Source organism: Anolis sagrei, chromosome 1 (genome assembly GCF_037176765.1).
Source record: "Anolis sagrei isolate rAnoSag1 chromosome 1, rAnoSag1.mat, whole genome shotgun sequence".
Classification (NCBI taxonomy): Eukaryota; Metazoa; Chordata; class Lepidosauria; order Squamata; family Dactyloidae; genus Anolis; species Anolis sagrei.
In genome coordinates this window covers 254,632,304-254,651,056 of record NC_090021.1, presented here as the reverse complement: position 1 = coordinate 254,651,056, position 18,753 = coordinate 254,632,304, and the positions used below count along the sequence as shown (strand labels likewise).

The following is an 18,753-nucleotide window of genomic DNA, read 5'->3' as shown; positions in this document are numbered from 1 at the left end:
GTTCAAACTGCCAAGGCAAACAGCTGCAGTACTTCTCCAAGGTTTGCAAATCATAAGGGGTTTTGACAATCTGGTTTCTAACTCAAGCAAGGAACTAAAAATATGAAGACATATAGCAGAGAATACAGATTTCTCTTTCCTCTCTCTCAATCAGCCTAGAATAAAGATTTCTCTTTCCTCTCTCTCAATCAGCCTAGTATTTGACTCCAATAGCTACTACAGCAAACAACTGAGATCAATAAAAATAACTGATCACCGGAGATCTGAAATAAGTACAAACACGTATTCTTCAGCCCCATATTTGACTGGGAATAAGCTCTTCAAATGAAGGATGTGCTTCACTAGTTCACCCCCGAGTGTAAACATTATGCCCTGTACATCATGTTTTTAGAGGTATTATATAATAGTTAAAAAGGAAAACATTTTGGCCATAGTCCAACATAGTGTTAAATGTACTTATCTCTCATGATATGAATAGGTTAAGCATTATTAACTCTACATTTGACACTGGTAAATGTGTTTCTATACACTATTTACAATAACTATTCCTGTACCAGATATTTATTTTTTAAACTTCTGTATTACTCATTTCCTCGTTTTAGATATTTTACTATTACTTATGTTTCCACTTCCTTGTTCTGCCTGAATACATCTGTTACGCAGACCTGTATTTGTACCTACATGTTAGGTGAATCAATCTTTAAGAATACAGGATAAAACATATGTAATTTATCATCATTATTTCTATTGTAATTAGAATGACCATTTACAACAAATTCCAAGTAATCAGGATATTCCCAACAGCTGTCCTGAAAAAAGAAAATGGATTTGTTACATAGGAAGCTATTTCTCATCATCAATTGAAATTAACTAGATCAAATGCAACTCATAAAAACTGGTATCGAGTATTAAGAGGCTGAATTTAATGTTAGAAAGCCATAGTCCAAAGTTCAGTATCAAAATGGTCACCACTTTTGATTAAGTTTACTTGAGAGTAACCGCAGATGCATAGTATTTCAAGAAAACAGAAAAAGAAGATTGGAAGAAGTACAGTGACAAGGGTGCAAGCTGCCCGAAAGCCCTTTCTGTTGTCAGTTGGGCAAACTGGAAAAGATGGGAGAAGGAGAACTGATTGTCAGTTGAAGGGAATGTGTGTGCACATGTATATGGAAGGGCTACATTAAAGACAATTGACTAGCCTATGTTTGGGAGGAAGGCATGAGGATCTGCATGAAAAGACTCCCATTCAAAATATTCACAAGGAATGTCATTGGGGACTAATGTTAATAAGAAAGAACATTTTCCTGCTGTAAGGTAGAATAGATGCAAGGTTGCTTCCTTTTGCCCCAACATTGACACAGATTTGTATGCAGTGATTTTAAGTAAAATGTATACTCATTTTGCATGGATTTCCTCTCTAGTCAATTAATTCCAAGATAGAGAGAAAGGTTGAGCTATTAAGAACCTAACAGTAAAAAAATAAAGAGAAGGAAGTAAATAGGGCTATATAAAAAGTGAAGAGAGGAGCTGTATGGAAATGTTGAGAAAAACATTATAAAGTGAACCCTGGAAAAGGGTTACAGTGTTACCATGAGAATTCTTTGTTCTTATGGGATGATGATGATTGAAAAACAAGGTATTTTCTTCAGCCAAACAGACAATCAGTTACTTTGCTTATGGACTAGAAAGCTGAAGAAAAGTCTTTAGATCCTAATATATTATATATTTAATATAACTAGAAACAGTTTCTTTGGCTTATAGATTTGTAACATTGTTATCTAGAAGGTGTAACTTATTTCAAGCAGAAATAATCTTGAAACTAGATTACTTTGATTTTCCCAATGTGATAAGGTACATGTTGGTGAATGCGTCATGACTTGGTCCTACAAGTGGGAGTTGAAAAACAAACCACTGAACTCCATCCATAATTGATTAAGATGGTGTTTCTGACAGATATGCTTGTTTGTTCACAGTACATCAGGATATTAAATGTGCATGAATGCTGTGTTTTACAAAATAGATCTTCCTAACAGATGAGGTTTGCCACCATTTTTTGGAGGGTGGCAGTTTCACCACTAATATAAATTGAAAATCACATAGTCAAATTGACCTGGATGAGGTTTTTCTTCAATGGTTAAGTAGAATTAATTTTCTTATTTGATGTTACTTATGTTGCATTTAAAAATAAGGAATTGAGATTTAGCAGAGACAATTATGTTATTTGTGTTGGGTGAACAATCAGTCTATATAGAGCAGTCATTTTGAACAAGACTACATTGTGGTCTTATTACCAGGTCATGAAAATCAATGTTGCTATTGTTAACTGCCATTAACTTGACTTTGACTTCTGGTGACACCACGAAAGAGAGACCTCCAGATCACCCGGTCATCAACTCCGCTCTTGCAGCTTCTTTGATTGAGCCTATCCATCTAGGTCTTCCTTTTTTCCTACTGCCTCCTACCTTGCCAAACATTATTGTCTTTTCTAGTGAGCCATGTCTTCTCATGATATGACCAAACTGCAACATTCTCAGTAAGTCTTAGCTTCTAAGGGGGGTTCACGCTTAATTTGCTCTAAGACCCATTTACTGTTTTTTTCAGCATTCCAAGGCATTGAGAGAACTCTTCTCTGGAATAATATTGATTGGTTCATATTAGTTGGGGTTTTTTCTGCTCATTTTAATACCCTGTTTAATTTATATGCAGATAATATTACACAGAAGGCAGGAATAAAAGCTAGGAGTGAGATATACAACATCATAAGCTGTATTCAATAAAATTATATTTGTATTGTCGAAGGCTTTCATGGCTGGAATCACTCAGTTCTTGTGGGTTTTTTCGGGCTATATGGCCATGTTCTAGAGGCATTATATTTGTTATTTATAACTTCTTCACCTACCATCTTGTGACTGTTACCAAAGTTATAATAAAGCAGAACCCCAAATCTCAAGAGAACAGTCATGTTGATTGTGTGTGTATGATCCAGTATGAATTTTATAGAAATTCTTGGTACAGTGTATCCTTGGAGAGAGGTAGGAGTGTCCTTGTATCGTCCCATGTGTTGAAAAATGAAGCAAGTAAGAAAATTATTCAACATGTGATCATTATATGTGAAAATTAATTACAGTGTATTGTTTCCCAGTAAAGAATAAATGAGGGAGTGGCATACAAATATTGTATCCAAAGGGTATTATAACTATTATGCTCAAAACTAGTCTTTCTCTTTTTTAGTATCTTGTAAAAATGGTGACTATAAGGACAAATTATAGACCAAAGTGGGGGGAATCACCAAAGTTTCAGTAATGTTTCTTTTTACTATGAGTCCTTGCTAAATTCCTAGGAAAGAGTACTGGTGATCTTACAAGTAATTGTTCTCTTTGTTTGATGATTATAGTATAATACCTACATTCATCCCCCAGTAAAATACAGCCTGTCAGTATAGAACACTGAAAATTTTACATATCAAGACTATCAGCTACTTGACACGATGCATCAAAAAGGCCCCTGCTGAAGATCCCCAGCATGTGCTGAAATAGAGCTGGCAGCAAACAAGAAGAATACTCCACATGGATAAGTGTTCTCAGTCTTCAGAAAAGAGAGGAGGCAGTCTGCATGTGTTACAAGAGTCTTGGGTAAGCAGATTTTTTTTTAAAAAAATCAGCAAATGCAGAAAGATTATTAAAGCCATTTCACAACAAAGAGCTGGAAAAAATAGCAGCACAGAGAGCATGAGATTTCCTAAGGGAGCAGCATAATTAAAATACAAATATTCAGTAGTTAAAATTGAACACGGAGGGTCACTTGTTAAACAGCATAGAGGCTTCCTTCAATTACCATTGCCTGCAATGAGGAGTCATTCATATGAGTGTATTATGCTTCCCCTCCTTCTCAGTGAACAGTGATCAAAGGGCAGAGATTCCAAATTGTGAAGCGTTTTTTTTTCCAACGGCAGCATCTGGATCTTTGGCAGACTTCACTGCCAGTTGTGTGCTGCAGGCTTGGAATCGCTTTCAAGCCTGACACATGGCTAGGATTTTGATGGCCAGGCCAAGCTACTCCACTTTCCAGCTGCCCTCTGACTCGTACAGAAGAACTAACACACTTGCACCAAATGGGATTTGCACCACTGCCATGAAGGTCACTGGGGAAAAGTGTCCTTTCGGGAGAGGGGAAGGTGATTAGAAAAATGGAGAGGAATCATTTCCTTTCCCTACAAATATATTTTAAAGCTGTTTAAGTAAAACGGGCTCCAACTGACTCATCCACATCATGAAGCTCCTCTCTCAGCTGCAGGTTCTTGCCAAGTTGCATTCTGTTATGCAATAAAGTTCACATTGAAAGAGGGGAAACATCACAATAGCTTTTTTGTGAATGAAGGAGACAAAGATTCTACATGCCTCTAAAGACTGCAGCAGACACAAGAGGGATGTGGGAGGAGACCATGTGGCAGGGCTCTTTCTAAGCGCTAACTACACTGCATTCATTATTTGTTAACAGCGCCTAACAAAGAAACAGCATTATATTTTTCAGTTACAGCTATTTTACATAATAAGAATGGGAATAAACTTAACTACTCAACTCATGTTACTTTACCACTAATTATGCCATATATTTACATCCATAAAATAGGAGAGATTTTTGGACATGATTTAATGCCCTTTTATTGTGTAGATTCCTTTATTTCCATTTCGCATTTGAATTTCAAAAATGCCTTGGACTTCAAAGCATCTTTTTAAAAAGACTGCACTAATTACACTATGCCTTATTGTCTACAGCCGTTTGTTTGGTATTCATTAAAATACATTTATTAATATCACCCACACATCTTCAGGGAGATTTTTTTTCATGTTACATGGGTGTTCAGAGAAACAGAGAGGGTCGCATTGTGTAAAGCAACACTGCATTTATCATTCTAACTGTGCAATTTTAAGCATATTTGGTCAGATGGAAGGGCTACTATTTTGAATCGGAATTACGCTTTTGTAAATATGTGAATGATTTTAGTTTCTTGTCAACATGTTCAAATACTAACACCAGTCCAGTGGTATTATAAAGAAACTATTTGTATTTAGTAGGTCCTTCTATATTGTGCCATGGTTGAACTGAAATTGCAGACAATTCCAACCCAGAACAAGATGAGGAGCATAAAACTGCACTCGCACCTATTAAGAAAAATACATTGTAGATCTATTTACACATCCTGAAAACTGTACTTCTAGTTACACAGCTGGGCAACAAGATGACATGCTTTATTTTATAATTTCAATTGATATAATATCTAAAAATATCATATATGCCTACTCATATGTTCAATCCATGTTGTGAAAAGTGGAATAAAGAGCAAGAAATTGGATATAAGCATTGAGGACCCCATGTCCTGAATTCTAAGATCCAAAACTGTCCACATAGGGTAATTGGATAGTGATAGCTTTTGGGCACATTATTAAAATATTGTGTATAAAATTGCCTTTAGGCTGTGTGCATGTGTTGCATATGAAACATACATTAATTTCATGTTTAGGCTTACGTTCCATCTCTAAGATATCTCAAGTTATCACAAAATCTGAAAAAAATCCAAAATCCAAAAGGCATCTCGTCCCAAATCTTTTGGATAAAGAATACACAATCTGTATCAGAATACATATTTTAATCTCCAGATGTTACTAACTGCTTGAAAACTGGCATGGTCTCTGCCAGTTTAGAACTCAGAAAACTTTACCACCTTTTAACACTTAAAAAGTTTTCTTCAGCCAACACCAAGTGCCAAATGTTCTCTCTCTCTTTTTTTTTTTGCTATCCGCTTTGCTTAGGTCCTCCACCTATTCCCGCAAATCTTATCTACAAATAAGTGTGGCAAACTCATTCTGTATGGGAATACTTCCTTGTTTCCACTCATTCATCTTCCTAAAAGAGTTCTAGATTTTTAATATATTAAATAAACCTGGGAGTTGATATATTGTGCTACTAAAATAGACAGAATAACAAAACTTTTAGTACTCACATTTGTGTTTCAATTTGCGTTAGTTATCCTTACTTGACTTGATGAAAACAATACATTCCCAGAAAAATTCATGGCATTTTAACACCATATGGCTGGGATGGGAATTGTGTAGGCATCCAGATCTCAGAGTATCCCTATCCACTGCCTTTGCTGACTTGAGCCTTGGGAGCTGAAGTCCTGCAATATCCCACCCTTGCAATAGGAAGGTCTTCTACAGATGTCCTAATTGAGTCACCTGCTACTCATCGGCACCATTAGGTGGCAGGTGACCGTTTATAAATTGGTTCAACACTGAGTTTTTGAAGTGAACAAAAATGCTGACAAGCAGCAGCATTTATGGTAGCATGGTCTTGTTAAACAAGATCTGCATTAATTTTTACATGGTTGAAATGCATAAATGATGCAGTCATAAAATATTACAGTAAGTAATATGCTAAAACTGTCTATGAATTAGCAATATGTCTGCAGAGGGTTTGGTAAGATTATACACCGCAGTTCTGGAAATATTACTCTTCTAAAAGAAAACAAAAAAAGTGCTGGTAAAATTACTATTTTGAAATTACTTTAAAAATAGTCCTTTGTGGTTTAGTTATAACAGAGATCCATTTTTCAGTAAAAGAGGTAAAGACTGGAAATAAATATATTTAATACAATGTACATTTGTATTGAGGAGCAAGACTATATATTTCTAGCCATTATTATTGGGTAAAGTAACTTGTAAAGTTCCAAAAGAATTGAGGACCTGGTGGTCTAAACAACTATTTCACTCTATATATACAGAGTTGTAAATGACAAGAGAGGCACTTCTGAGGATAATCCTTCTTTGGAGGCTTTTAAACAGAGGCTGGATGGCCATCTGTCAGGGGTGCTTTAAATACAATTTTCTTGCTTCATGGCAGGGGGTTGGACTGGATGGCCCATGAGGTCTCTTCCAACTCTACCACTGCTCCATCCAAGGACTTGGAAAGTTCTATTGGAGAACTCTAGGACTGTAGTTTGGGCATTGAGTGGATTAGATTATTTTCATTCACTGGACCAAATTTGGCACAAATACCTGATGTGCCCAAATCTGAATACTGGTGGGGTTGGGGGGGGGGGGGGTTATTTTGTCATTTGGGAGTTGTAGTTGCTGGGATTTATACAGTAGTTCACCTACAATCAAAGAGCATTCTCAACTTCACCAACGATGGAATTTAACCAAACTTGGCACACAGAACTCCCATGACCAACAGAAAATGCTGGAAGGGTCTGATGCGCATTGACCTTGAGTTTTTGACTTATAGTTCACCTACATCCAAAAGAGCACTGTGTACTCAAACAATGATGGATCGCAGTTTTTGCAGTTTCACATTTCCACAGGAAGTCCAGGAATATATCTCCCATAGATATTGAGTTCCCATGAATCTTTCTACTTTCCTTTTAAAGATTCCCAAGTTCATGGCCATCATTATAGCTTATAGAAGAAAATTCTAAATTCCAGCTATTCAGTGTTTAAAAATGGCTTCTTTTGTCTGTATGGAAGCTTTTGTGAATAAATGTAAGGGAATTACCTTAAGTACCACTGTAATGAAAGAAAAAAACTTATTTCCATCAACCTTTTCCAAATCAAGTCAAAATACTTTTTCACATATGAGAAGCAACAATATAAAGTATTAAATATCTTCAATATCTTACCCAAAATTTTACTAGAAAGAAGGCATTCTGAGGTCCTTTCCCAAACAACTCCTTCAAGCCACCTTTCTTTTCAGGAAATTTGTCATAGATCTGACGAATGTCCACCGATTCCAGCAATGGATCACTGTAAGAATGATTGGCATGTCCAATGTGTACGAAGAGGTGCTTATTATACTGCAAAGTAAAGAAATAAAAAGCAGTACAGTAATTAACTGATGTAAAGAGAACACCTGTTTATTCTTGAAAAGATTTACAGTGCAGGAATGTTTTGATAAACCAAGTTAAAGTAGGTACATGTTGCAGCATCACTGTTGGTAGACACCATTTCTGGTGACAAGCTGAAGAGCCAGCATTTAAATCCTATCACTATACAAATAAAATGAATATATTTGGGAGAGGTTTCTAGCCCAGCTGTTTCCCCAAGAGTCTAGCTTTGAATGTGTAGTATCCCTTTAGTGAGCAGATATTCAACTGTCCACTGGCAGTCTGAATGGCATGGTTTAGAGACAGGGCACTGCTTCATTTGTATTACATTAAAAATTAATTCCCATCCATTGATTGGAGCATACCATTTATAGATACAAAGTTAATTATTTCTGTAAGTGTTCAAAGCACACTGTGGAAAACCTACATAAAATCAGTAAGAAATAAATGGATGGATACAAATTGACATTCAGTTGATATTTTCAGTCTAATGAACTGATGGTTTTCTTATAGCTGAACCAAAGACGTTCTGTATTCTATATAACATTTCAGAGCAAATGTCCAAATAACTCTGAAATAAGAATTGTACTTTTGCTACATCATGTAAAGAAACTGTTAATCAAAAATTCAAAGTAGAATAGCTTTGGTGTGTCTCATACAACTCTAATATAATAATAAAGCTTTTAATAATAAGATTATAATAATAACGTTTTATTTATATCCTGCCCTCTTTCCCCAAGGGGACTCGGGGCACCTTACAACAGAAAACAACATCCATTGTATCATCACACTTCCAAAAATTAAATCAGAACAAACAAATCAAAAGGGCAAATCACAATACATAAAGAAAATAAATTCAATAAGATATATTAATTATAACTCATGATGCCATCCAGACAGTATATGTATAAACAATTATAATAGTTAGGACATATAATACCACTAGAACATCAAAACATCTGCTCTTGTTGATAAAAACAGTAACACTCAATTGAAATTTTGATCCTATTAAAAATCTCAGTTCTGTTTACAATTGAATAATTTCAAACTTGCTTCCAAAGTCATGTTTTCAACTGCTTCCTGAAGATCATTAAAGTGGGGGCCAGTCTATTCTCCTTGGAGAGGGCATTCCAGAGCCAGGAAGCCACCACCGAGAAGTCCCTCTCCCTTGTCCCCACTAGTTGTGCTTTTGACAAAGGTGAGTTCAAGAGGAGGGCCTCCCAGTGGACCTCAGGGCCTGGGCAGAGTCATAGGAGAAGATATGGTCGTGCAAAAAGGTTGGATAAGAGCCATGTAGGGCTTTATAGTTAATAACCTGCACTTTGAATTAAGCACAGAAACACACAAGAAGCCAATGTAGTTGTTTTCACAGGGAATAGTATGCTCCCTGTAGTTGGCTCCTGTCAATAGTTTAGCTGCTGCTCCTTGCACTATTTGTAGTTTCCGAGCCCTACATCATAGAGTGTATTGCAGTAATCCATCCGAAATGTAACAAAGACATGGACCACCGTGATCAGATCTGACTTTTCAAGGTATGTGTGTGGCTGTCACACAAGTTTTAATTGAGTAAAGGCTCTCCTGGCCACTGCCAACTCCTGGGCTTCCAGGGTTAGCGCTAAATCTAGGAGAACCCCCAAGCTTTAGACCTGTATCCTTAGGGGGAATGCTACCCTGTCAAACACAGGTTTCAACCCTATTTATTTATTTATTTATTTATACGCTTGTATACCGCTAATATCTCAGCCTAAGTCGGCGACTCATTGCGGTTTACAACAATTAAAAAACAGTATTCAATTTAAAACATAAAACACATATACAATACAAATTATTGGGCCACCAATAATAATCCCATGCATCTCGTAACTAAAATCACAATCCAAAATTCGTCGTCCATGATTACCAGTCCTTTAGTCATCAAAATTCGTTGCAACGGATTAACCGAATGCTTGTTTAAACATCCATGTCTTCAATCTCTTCCGAAACACCATCAGCGTGGAGGCTGATCGTACCTCTATAGGGAGGGTGTTCCAAAGCCGAGGGGCCACCACAGAAAAGGCCCTGTCTCTCGTTCCAGCCAGCCGCACTTGTGAAGCCGGCGGGATAGAGAGCAGGGACCTTATACTCCAATCAGCCTCCCAACTGACTAGGAGGAGCTCTGTCTTGTCTGGATTGAACTTCAGTTTATTAGCCCTCATCCATCCCATCACAGCAGCCAGACACTGGTTCAGGACCAGGGCAGCTTCCTTGGCTTTAGGTGGAAATGAGTAACAGAGTTGTGTGTCATCTGCGTACAGATGGCATCAAACTCCAAAAACCCAGATGACCTCCCCAGCAGTTTCATGTAGATGTTCAATAGTAAGGGGGCTAAAATCGAGCCTTGCAGGACTCCACAAGCCAATGGACAGGGGTCCTAGCAGGCATCTCCCAGCACCACCTTCTGGGTTTGGCCCTCCAGGAACAAGGGGAGCCACTGTAGAATGGTGTTCCCAAGTCCCATCCCAGAGAGTTGACCCAGAGGGATACGATGGTCAATGGTATCAAAAGCCACTAAGAGGTCCAAGAGAACCAACAGGGACAGACTCGCACTGTTTATTTCTCTGTAGAGGTAATCCACCAAGGTAACCAAAGCTGTCTCTGTTCTGTAGCCAGGCCTAAAGCCAGACTGGATATGGCTAGATAATCAGTTTCATCCAACAATTCCTGGAGTTGAGTAGTGACCACTCGCTCCAGGACCTTGCCCAAAAGTGGAGATTGGCACTATAATATACTTCTTTATATATTAGCAATACAAATATTTAACAGATATTTCTTATGAGTTTGGTGCAAGGCCAGTGTGATGCAGGAGAGATAACTGAATTGAAACACAGATCTCAAAGTTCAGCTGCCCGTTTAGCTCTTAAGCTCTTGGCCTAAGCTACTTCAGTGGGCTGGCATGGCGATAAACAAGTTAAGAAGTGGAAAGCCATTTATACCTTGAAAAGTATTTGGCTGCCTGAGTCAAAGGGCATCTGAGGCACTTTTTCCAGGCCCCTCTTCTTCAGTTGTTGTGTACCAATGGCTCCTGACCTTACTCAGCCATACATATGTCCTTGATACAGTAACATCATATTTACTCCAGGCTCAAAACACTTTAACGCACGCTAGGTAAGGTTAATCAAGATAGAGGAAATGAGCTCAATAAACTACATTGTCAGGCACGCCTTTCAAACCTGAGATATCTTTATCTAGCATATTTTTATTTATTAGAGATTCCTATCTTAAAGTTCTTGGAAAGTTATACCAACTGACTGCATGGCAGGGGATTAGACTGGATGGTTTCTTCCAACGCTAAAATTCCATGACTTTTTTTTTTCATGTCAGGAGTGACTTGAGAAACTGCAAGTCACTTCTGGTGTGAGAGAATTGGCCATCTGCAAGGATGTTGTCCAGAGGATGCCCAGATGTTTGATGTTTTACCGTCCTTGTGGGAGGCTTCTCTCATGTCTTCATATGAGAAGCTAGAGCTGAGATGGATGCTCACCCTGCTTTCCAGATCTGAACCACCAACCTGCCAGTCAGCAATCCTGCAAGTACAAGAGTTTAACCCATTGCACTACTGGGGCTCCTGGTTCTATGACTGAAGACAAATAAATATACAAGAAAAATGGACCAATTTCTGTCCTGAAAAGCATCAAAAAGTCAACTATCAACCAAAGAATTGGGGAGTAAAACCTGAAATTTGCCAATTGTTCTCTAAACATTTTAAAAGAAGACTGGGAATGAGGAAATCACAGGCAATTTGCTAAAGGGAGGGATAAGACTATCTTGGAGGGTGATAAACTCTCCTTCACTGACACTTTTAAAATAAAGACTGAATGGTCTCATCCCAAGACCTAAACTCAATTCATGCAACTTTGCATCAGTTCTCTAGCTTTGTAATCAATCAGTAAGATTTCCTTCTGAACCTTCCTTTGATAATAATTTCAACTACATTACCTCCAAGAATAAGTGGAAAACTTCTCATGCTTACAAATCAGCCTACATAAAAATGTGTTTTATTATTTAAAGAGTGCATAAGATAGAAAAAAATGAACAAATGAATGGAGGGAATGAATGCTTCAATGAGCAAACGAATGAATGAATAAAATCAATCAATGAATGCTTATGAGTAAATGCCTTTCAAAGGGCAGGCTCAACTTGCATACTGATCGGTTACACAAGAATTACAGTAATTATCATCGTATTCTGTAACAATAAGTAATTATCAAACAGCATCTGCACAATTGGTGGGCAAACTACAAATGCAACAATCTTGCTATCCTTTTAAAAACCCATTTTGAAATTATGTATGTGAAAGATTTCATATAAGCACCAAACTGTACCTTCTTGATACAATCCCAATTCAATGTTTAGACTTCAAATTACTTTCTTAATCATCTATATAAAAATAGCAATGGGGATGCCAACTAGACTCCTTCTCAGATTTTCTGCATTTATGATATTTTTTAAATATTTGGGAATATGGGGCTATGCTCTGACAGCCTGAGATGGTGGAGACTGAAATGTTCCATAAGCTACAAATATCACCTGTATATTTTTATAGCTTCACCAAAATAAAATAAAAACTTCTGTTTCATAGAGAATATTGTGCAGATAAGGTGGTGCCAATAAAGTAATTTAAAAAGGGGACCTTCTTCACCTCTTACATTATATCAAATATCTTTTCACAAATCTGCAAGGTTGACCTACAATATTTATGTTCTACATTGAGATTTTATTTTTCTACTGATCCTGTTGACCTCCAGCAAGGTTTTTGGATCATGTGCATAAGCTATAATGTTCCCACATTGCAGATTGAGGGTAGAGACATAGACAAGCATGTCTACAGACTAAAGTCTAATGAGTCCATGGCTAAGATACGAGATACGAACTTATGATATCTTGGCTCATGGCTTTAATCTAAAAAATAAACATATTTTGAGAGCAACTACATTAAATCTATTTGCACTTACCTACTCCTTTGTTTAGCTTTTCTATGAAGGGCAATTTAGAGGGGAAGATTCTGAAACACACATTTACTTTTGTAGACTCTAATCAACACCCACTAAAAATCTAATGTGGCTTGCTGCCAAGTATGTGTATACAAGATTGCAACCCGAGGAATGCATCTTTCAGTACATGACACACTAAAACGGTAATTTCAAGATCAAATGTGTATGAAAGTGACTTCAGCAGCCATCACAGAATTGTTGAGGCTTGTGTATTTAGTCTGTGATACCATTAACCATTTAAATTTATATCAGATTACAGTGTTGCATGTAGTTACTTTAATCCTCATGAGCTGTATTTCATATTCTAGTTTTGAAGAAATAAAATGCAGCTGTATCATTTTAGAAGGGTCAAAGTCTTTGGTAAATTAATTGTTAATAATACTGGAAACTTAATATTTACTAGATTTCAGTTCTCAGTTTATCTTGAATCTTATAATAATACAAGTTGGAAGAGACCACAAGGGCCATCCGGACCAACTGCCTGCCACTCAGGAAAACACAATCAAAATACCCCTGACAGATGGCCATCCGGCCTCTGCTTACAAACCTACAGAGAAGAAGACTTGACCAAACTATTGCCAAACTGCTATTAGAGCCAGGAAGTTCTTCTTAATGTTTAGATAGATCCCCTTTCTGCAATTGAAATCCATTGCTCTAATCTCTGGAGCAGCAGAAAACAAGCTTATCCCCTCCCTAATGTGACATCTTTTCAAATATTAAAATATTTCAAATATTTAAACATAGCTATCATATTGTCGAAGGCTTTCATGGCTGGAATCACTAGGTTCTTGTGGGTTTTTTCGGGCTATATGGCCATGTTCTAGAGGCATTTCTCCTGACGTTTCGCCTGCATCTATGGCAAGCATCCTCTGAGGATACTTGCCATAGATGCAGGCGAAACGTCAGGAGAAATGCCTCTAGAACATGGCCATATAGCCCGAAAAAACCCACAAGAACATAGCTATCATATCCCATCTCAACCATGTGACCATGTGGCAACTTTCTTTTATACCTACACGAGTAAATCTTTGTATCTCAAGAAATAAGATATAAATGATCACCGAGGAAAGCAAAAGACATGTTACAGAAGACAGTATGTTTTCTAAGTGGGAAGCATAGCAAAAGGCAGCTGTAAAGCTACTACTGTTGCCAGATCTTGCCAAAAGTACCAGATGCTGTTGGTGGAGCAGCAAAAATTCCAATGTGTTTCAGAAGAACAGATGGCATGGCATCATCTGACAATATTCTTAGGACATAAAATGTTTATTTTGACATTACATGTGTGATTATTTTCTTCTTATGTTGCATAATTCCTTTGCTACACAGAATGATGACTAATACTTTTACTCACAGCATAGTTCTAATAGATGGCAATGAAAATATAGGTCCTAAATGAGTAGCTTTGGAGAGAAGTCATGATTATTTGGAAGCAATTGTTTATAGATTTGGGAAATAACCCAAACACACGTAGAGTGCAGTCTTGAAGGCCACCAAAGTTCTGATTGAAGCAAGCAAGGTTTATGAAGAGGGACTATGCTAGTCTTCTTCTCAACATGTTCATTTGTCAAAGGAAGGTGAAGGTCACACACCCCCTTACTATGGTAACTGAGAGAAGGGGGAGTCCATGCCCACCATTTCCTGCCCCTTCCTGTAACCTCAACAGTCCAATCTCTTGAAAGGAAGAACCATTCTGTGTGATCATCACTCTGAGTTCTCCCAAGGACATTACTGTCATATTCAGGGGGGCATATATGATACAAATTGCTTTAGAATTCATTTGGTGACAATTTAGGACAAATCAGGAGTTACTATTTCATGAACTCCTGAGATACACTCGAAGAATCCAGTCTGAGAGCATCTGGATAAGAATTAAGGGAACAAGGAATGAAAAAGATGTAGTTGGGGGGATCTACTACAGCCCTCCAAGCCAGACAGAAGAACTGGATGCAACCCAAAATAAGTAAAGTAGTAATCCAGAAATATCTGGCTACTCTAAATGAATTCAAGTCTCCAGGGTCAGATGAACTACATTCAAGAATATTGAAGGAAATAGCAGAAGACATTTCAGAACCACTGGTAATAATTTTGAGACTTCTTGGAGAACAGGGGAAGTCCCAGCATACTGGAGGAGGGCAAATGTTGTTCCTATCTTCAAGAAGGGGAAAAAGAGAGGACCCAAACAATTACCATCGAGTCAGCCTGACATCTATACCATGAAAGATTCTGGAGAAGATAACTGAGGGGGAAGTCTGCATCACTTAGAAAGGAATGTTATGATTACTAGAAGTCAACATGATTTTCCCAAAAACAAGTCATGCCAGACTAATCTTATCTCTTTTTTGATAGAGATAACAGCTTGGTAGATGCAGGGAATGCTGTGGATGTAGCATATCTGGATTTTAATAAGGCCTTCGACAAAGTTCTCCATGACATTCTTGCAAGCAAATTACTCAATTGTGGGCAAGGCTACTGTTAGGTGGATCTGTAAATGGTTAAACGACTGAACCCAAAGGGTGCTTACCAATGATTCATCTTCATCCTGGAAAGAAGAGACTAGTGAAGTGCCGCAGGGTTTGGTCCTGCACCCAGTACGGTTCAACATCTTTATTAATGACTTGGATGAAGGTTTAGAGGGCATGCTTATCAAGTTTGCGGCCAACACCAAATTAGGAGGGATAGCCAATATTCCAGAAGACAGGAGCAGAATTCAAAATGATCTTAACAGATTAGAGAGCTGGGTTAAAACTAACAAAATGAATTTCAACAAGGACAAATGTAAGATACTACATGAAAAAATGAAATGCAAAGATACAGAATGAGGAACGACTGGCTCAACAACAGTCAATGTGAGAAAGGTTTTGGAGTCTTTGTGGACAACAAGCTGAACATGAGCAACAGTGTGATGCAGCTAAAAAAGCCAATGGGATTTTGGGATGCATCAAAAGGTGTATAGTGTCTAAATTGAGGTAAGTCTTTGTGCCTTTGTATTCTGCTTTGGTTAGACCTCACCTGGAATACTGTGTCCAATTCTGGGCACCACAGTTCAAATGAAACATTGACAAGCTGGAAGGTGTCCAGAGGAGGGTGACAAAAATGATCAAAGATCTGGAGACCAGGCCCTATAAGGAGTGGCTTAAAGAGCTGGGCATGTTTAGCCTGCAAAAGAGAAGGTTAAGAGGAGATATAGCCATGTATAAATATGAAAAAGAGTGACACAAGGAAGATGGAGCAGGTTTGTTTTCTGCTGCCCTTGAACCTAGGACTCAGAGCAATGGGTTCAAATTACTGGAAAAGAGATTCCACCTGAACATTAGGAAGATTCCTGACTGTAAGAGCTGTTTAACAGTGGAATTCTCTGCCTCAGCCTCAGAGTGTGGTCGAAGCGCCTTCCTTGGAAAGTTTAAACAGAGGCTGGATGGCCATCTGTCAGTGATACTTTGATTGTGCTTTTCCTGCATGGCAAGATGTTGGACTAGATGGCTTATGTGGTCTCTTCCAACTCTATGATTCTATGACTTCAATAAGAATAAGGGATGCACTTGAAAGCAACACTTTTTCTGTCTAGACATGCCTTCCTGTCTAAAAGACAATGAATCTTATCATTCATAATTTATAATTCTTCTTTCTGTCTTAAATATTCCAGATTTACCAGTCTCAGTTTGTTCAGTGCAGGGATTCTAATTGTTTAGAATCTCAAATACAAATGTTTTGCATTTGAGAGTCCAAACAATTCTAACATTATAGCCATTGTTAAAAAATTACTGCTTCCAAGGGCACAGAAAGTACAAAATAGTCAACAATGCAAAGTCATTAACTTTTTCCATTGTACAACTGAGAGTACCCTCTATAGTCTCGAGATAGTTGCCTCATATTTAATTCTCTAGGAGTTGAGGAATGCAGTAAGGCCATGAAAAATGGCTCTTGTCAAATAATACCGGGGGGAAAAATATAATCCATTTAGGAATTCAAAGGAACTGAGACAAATTGCTGGTGTCATGGGATGCTAACATATAAGTTGTGGCAAAACAAAGACAAATCACCTACATTTGTTTTACTTGTTAACATATGACTATGCATATGGCTATATTGGGGATTTATTTTTTCAAGTGAAATAAGCTATTGCAAAAAAAGGGGGTAGCAAGTCACAAACAATACAAATGTTTTAATTACAGGTTTTAAAAATGTGTTCTATTTTTCGCATTCTAGTGCAAAATAAAGCATGAAAAATAAAACTATCAATGGGGGCAATCATGTGTAGTACAGTAAGTCTGGACGAAGTGAAGAATCACTCATGGTTATTCCATCCCTCATAGAGACCAGGCAGGACCACAGAAACCAATCATATGTTATGGTTGTTGTGTGCCTTGAGGTTGTTTCTTACGTGCGGTAACCCTATGATTAACTTATGGCCAGATATGAATTTGTTCAGCGGGGGTTTGTCTTTGTTTTTCCCTGAGGTTGAGTGTGTAGTTTGTCCAAGGTCACCCAGTGGGTTTTGTGGCTGAGCTGGGATTTAAATCCCAATATCCAGAGTTGTAATCCAACAGCCAAACCGCTGTGCTATGCTAACCTTAATCACTATAGTTCACATGCTCCCACATCTCTTTAAGGGGCCCAAAATGTCAGTTTTAATCCAGATGTGATATCTTTAGATGCAGATCAGCTTCTGAAACAGAAGCGAGAAGTAAATAAATGAATTACTTCCTGTATTCTTCCAGGTGTGCCCCACTGGCTGGACTTTCAATCTCATGACAGTGGTGCTTGATGGGGTGAAGTAGAAGGTTGAGGAAAGCTGCCAGAAGTAGGCATTTGATGCAACTATCACCTAAGTAGGCATTTGATGCAACTATCAATTCCCTGTATGGCTCAAGAATATGCCTGTGACAGAAGCCAAGGTGGTGGGTAGCACTGGGGGTGGGTTAAGGGGTAATTGTACTGTGTGTGGCGGGTTGTCTACATACGTATATGTTTGTAATGTATATGGTGGCTGTATTACAATTTTGAAATTAAAAAATAGAAATTAAAAAAAGGATATGCCTGTACGACACCAGCTTTACTGGTACACTTTTCAATTTTTCGGTGTCAATGGCAAATGGTGACAAGCTGCCACACCACCTCACTGGCAAGTTTGCATGTGAAAAAGAGAATCTATTGCATGAAGCAGGAAGAGGGATCACTGTACAATATTTACCAATATTTATGCCTCTCCTTGCTTGACTGTATAGAAATCCTATTCTATTTTACATACAAGTTGAAAACATTATTTTCTCACAGAGCTCAAACCTTCTTGAAATAAACCACAGTCTTCTATATACACTATTAGTACAATTGACATGTTGAATTGCTACACATTTCTTTGAAAAAAGAAACAGTAGAAAGTAGCAATTTTAACCTGCAGTTGTTGAAGCTGCATTTTTCAAAGTAGTTGTAAACAATTATGATGGAAATGATTCCCACAGTTCATTTTACATCTGTGGTTTAATGTGTGTTCACAGACAATCCACTGAAAATAAATTTGTTTAAATGCATGCTGTTCTCCAGAAGGCAAAGGCTACTAAGGAACTAAATTGCTTTACATGTTTTGTAGCTGACAGAAAATCTATCCACACACATAGAGACGTATTCCATGTATAGAATTATGGAAATATCAAAGAATACACAAAAAGGGAACACACAACTAGAGCACTGTGTAATAATGGTTAACTTCCAGTACATATTTGGTCTACTGGTGTCTCATAAAAATACATCACAAAATTAAAGCTGCTACTGAAATGAGATTGGAAGAATGCTAGCACCTTTTGACTTTCTTAATCCAATGATCTACTGATCAGTATTTTGTTTACA

At 37.7% G+C, this 18,753-nt stretch overlaps 1 protein-coding gene across 10 annotated transcripts in view; it reads right to left on the bottom strand.

Annotated features, from left to right (window-relative positions):
• The window catches only part of TEAD1 (TEA domain transcription factor 1), a 205,348-nt gene that overhangs the window by 12,355 nt on the left and 174,240 nt on the right, over window positions 1–18,753 (bottom strand). For all 10 annotated transcript variants that reach the window (XM_067462667.1, XM_067462668.1, XM_067462671.1 and 7 more), the window contains one exon: window positions 7,676–7,849. In XM_067462667.1, coding sequence (XP_067318768.1) covers window positions 7,676–7,849 — 174 coding nt within the window. The remainder of the gene's footprint in view (window positions 1–7,675; window positions 7,850–18,753) is intronic.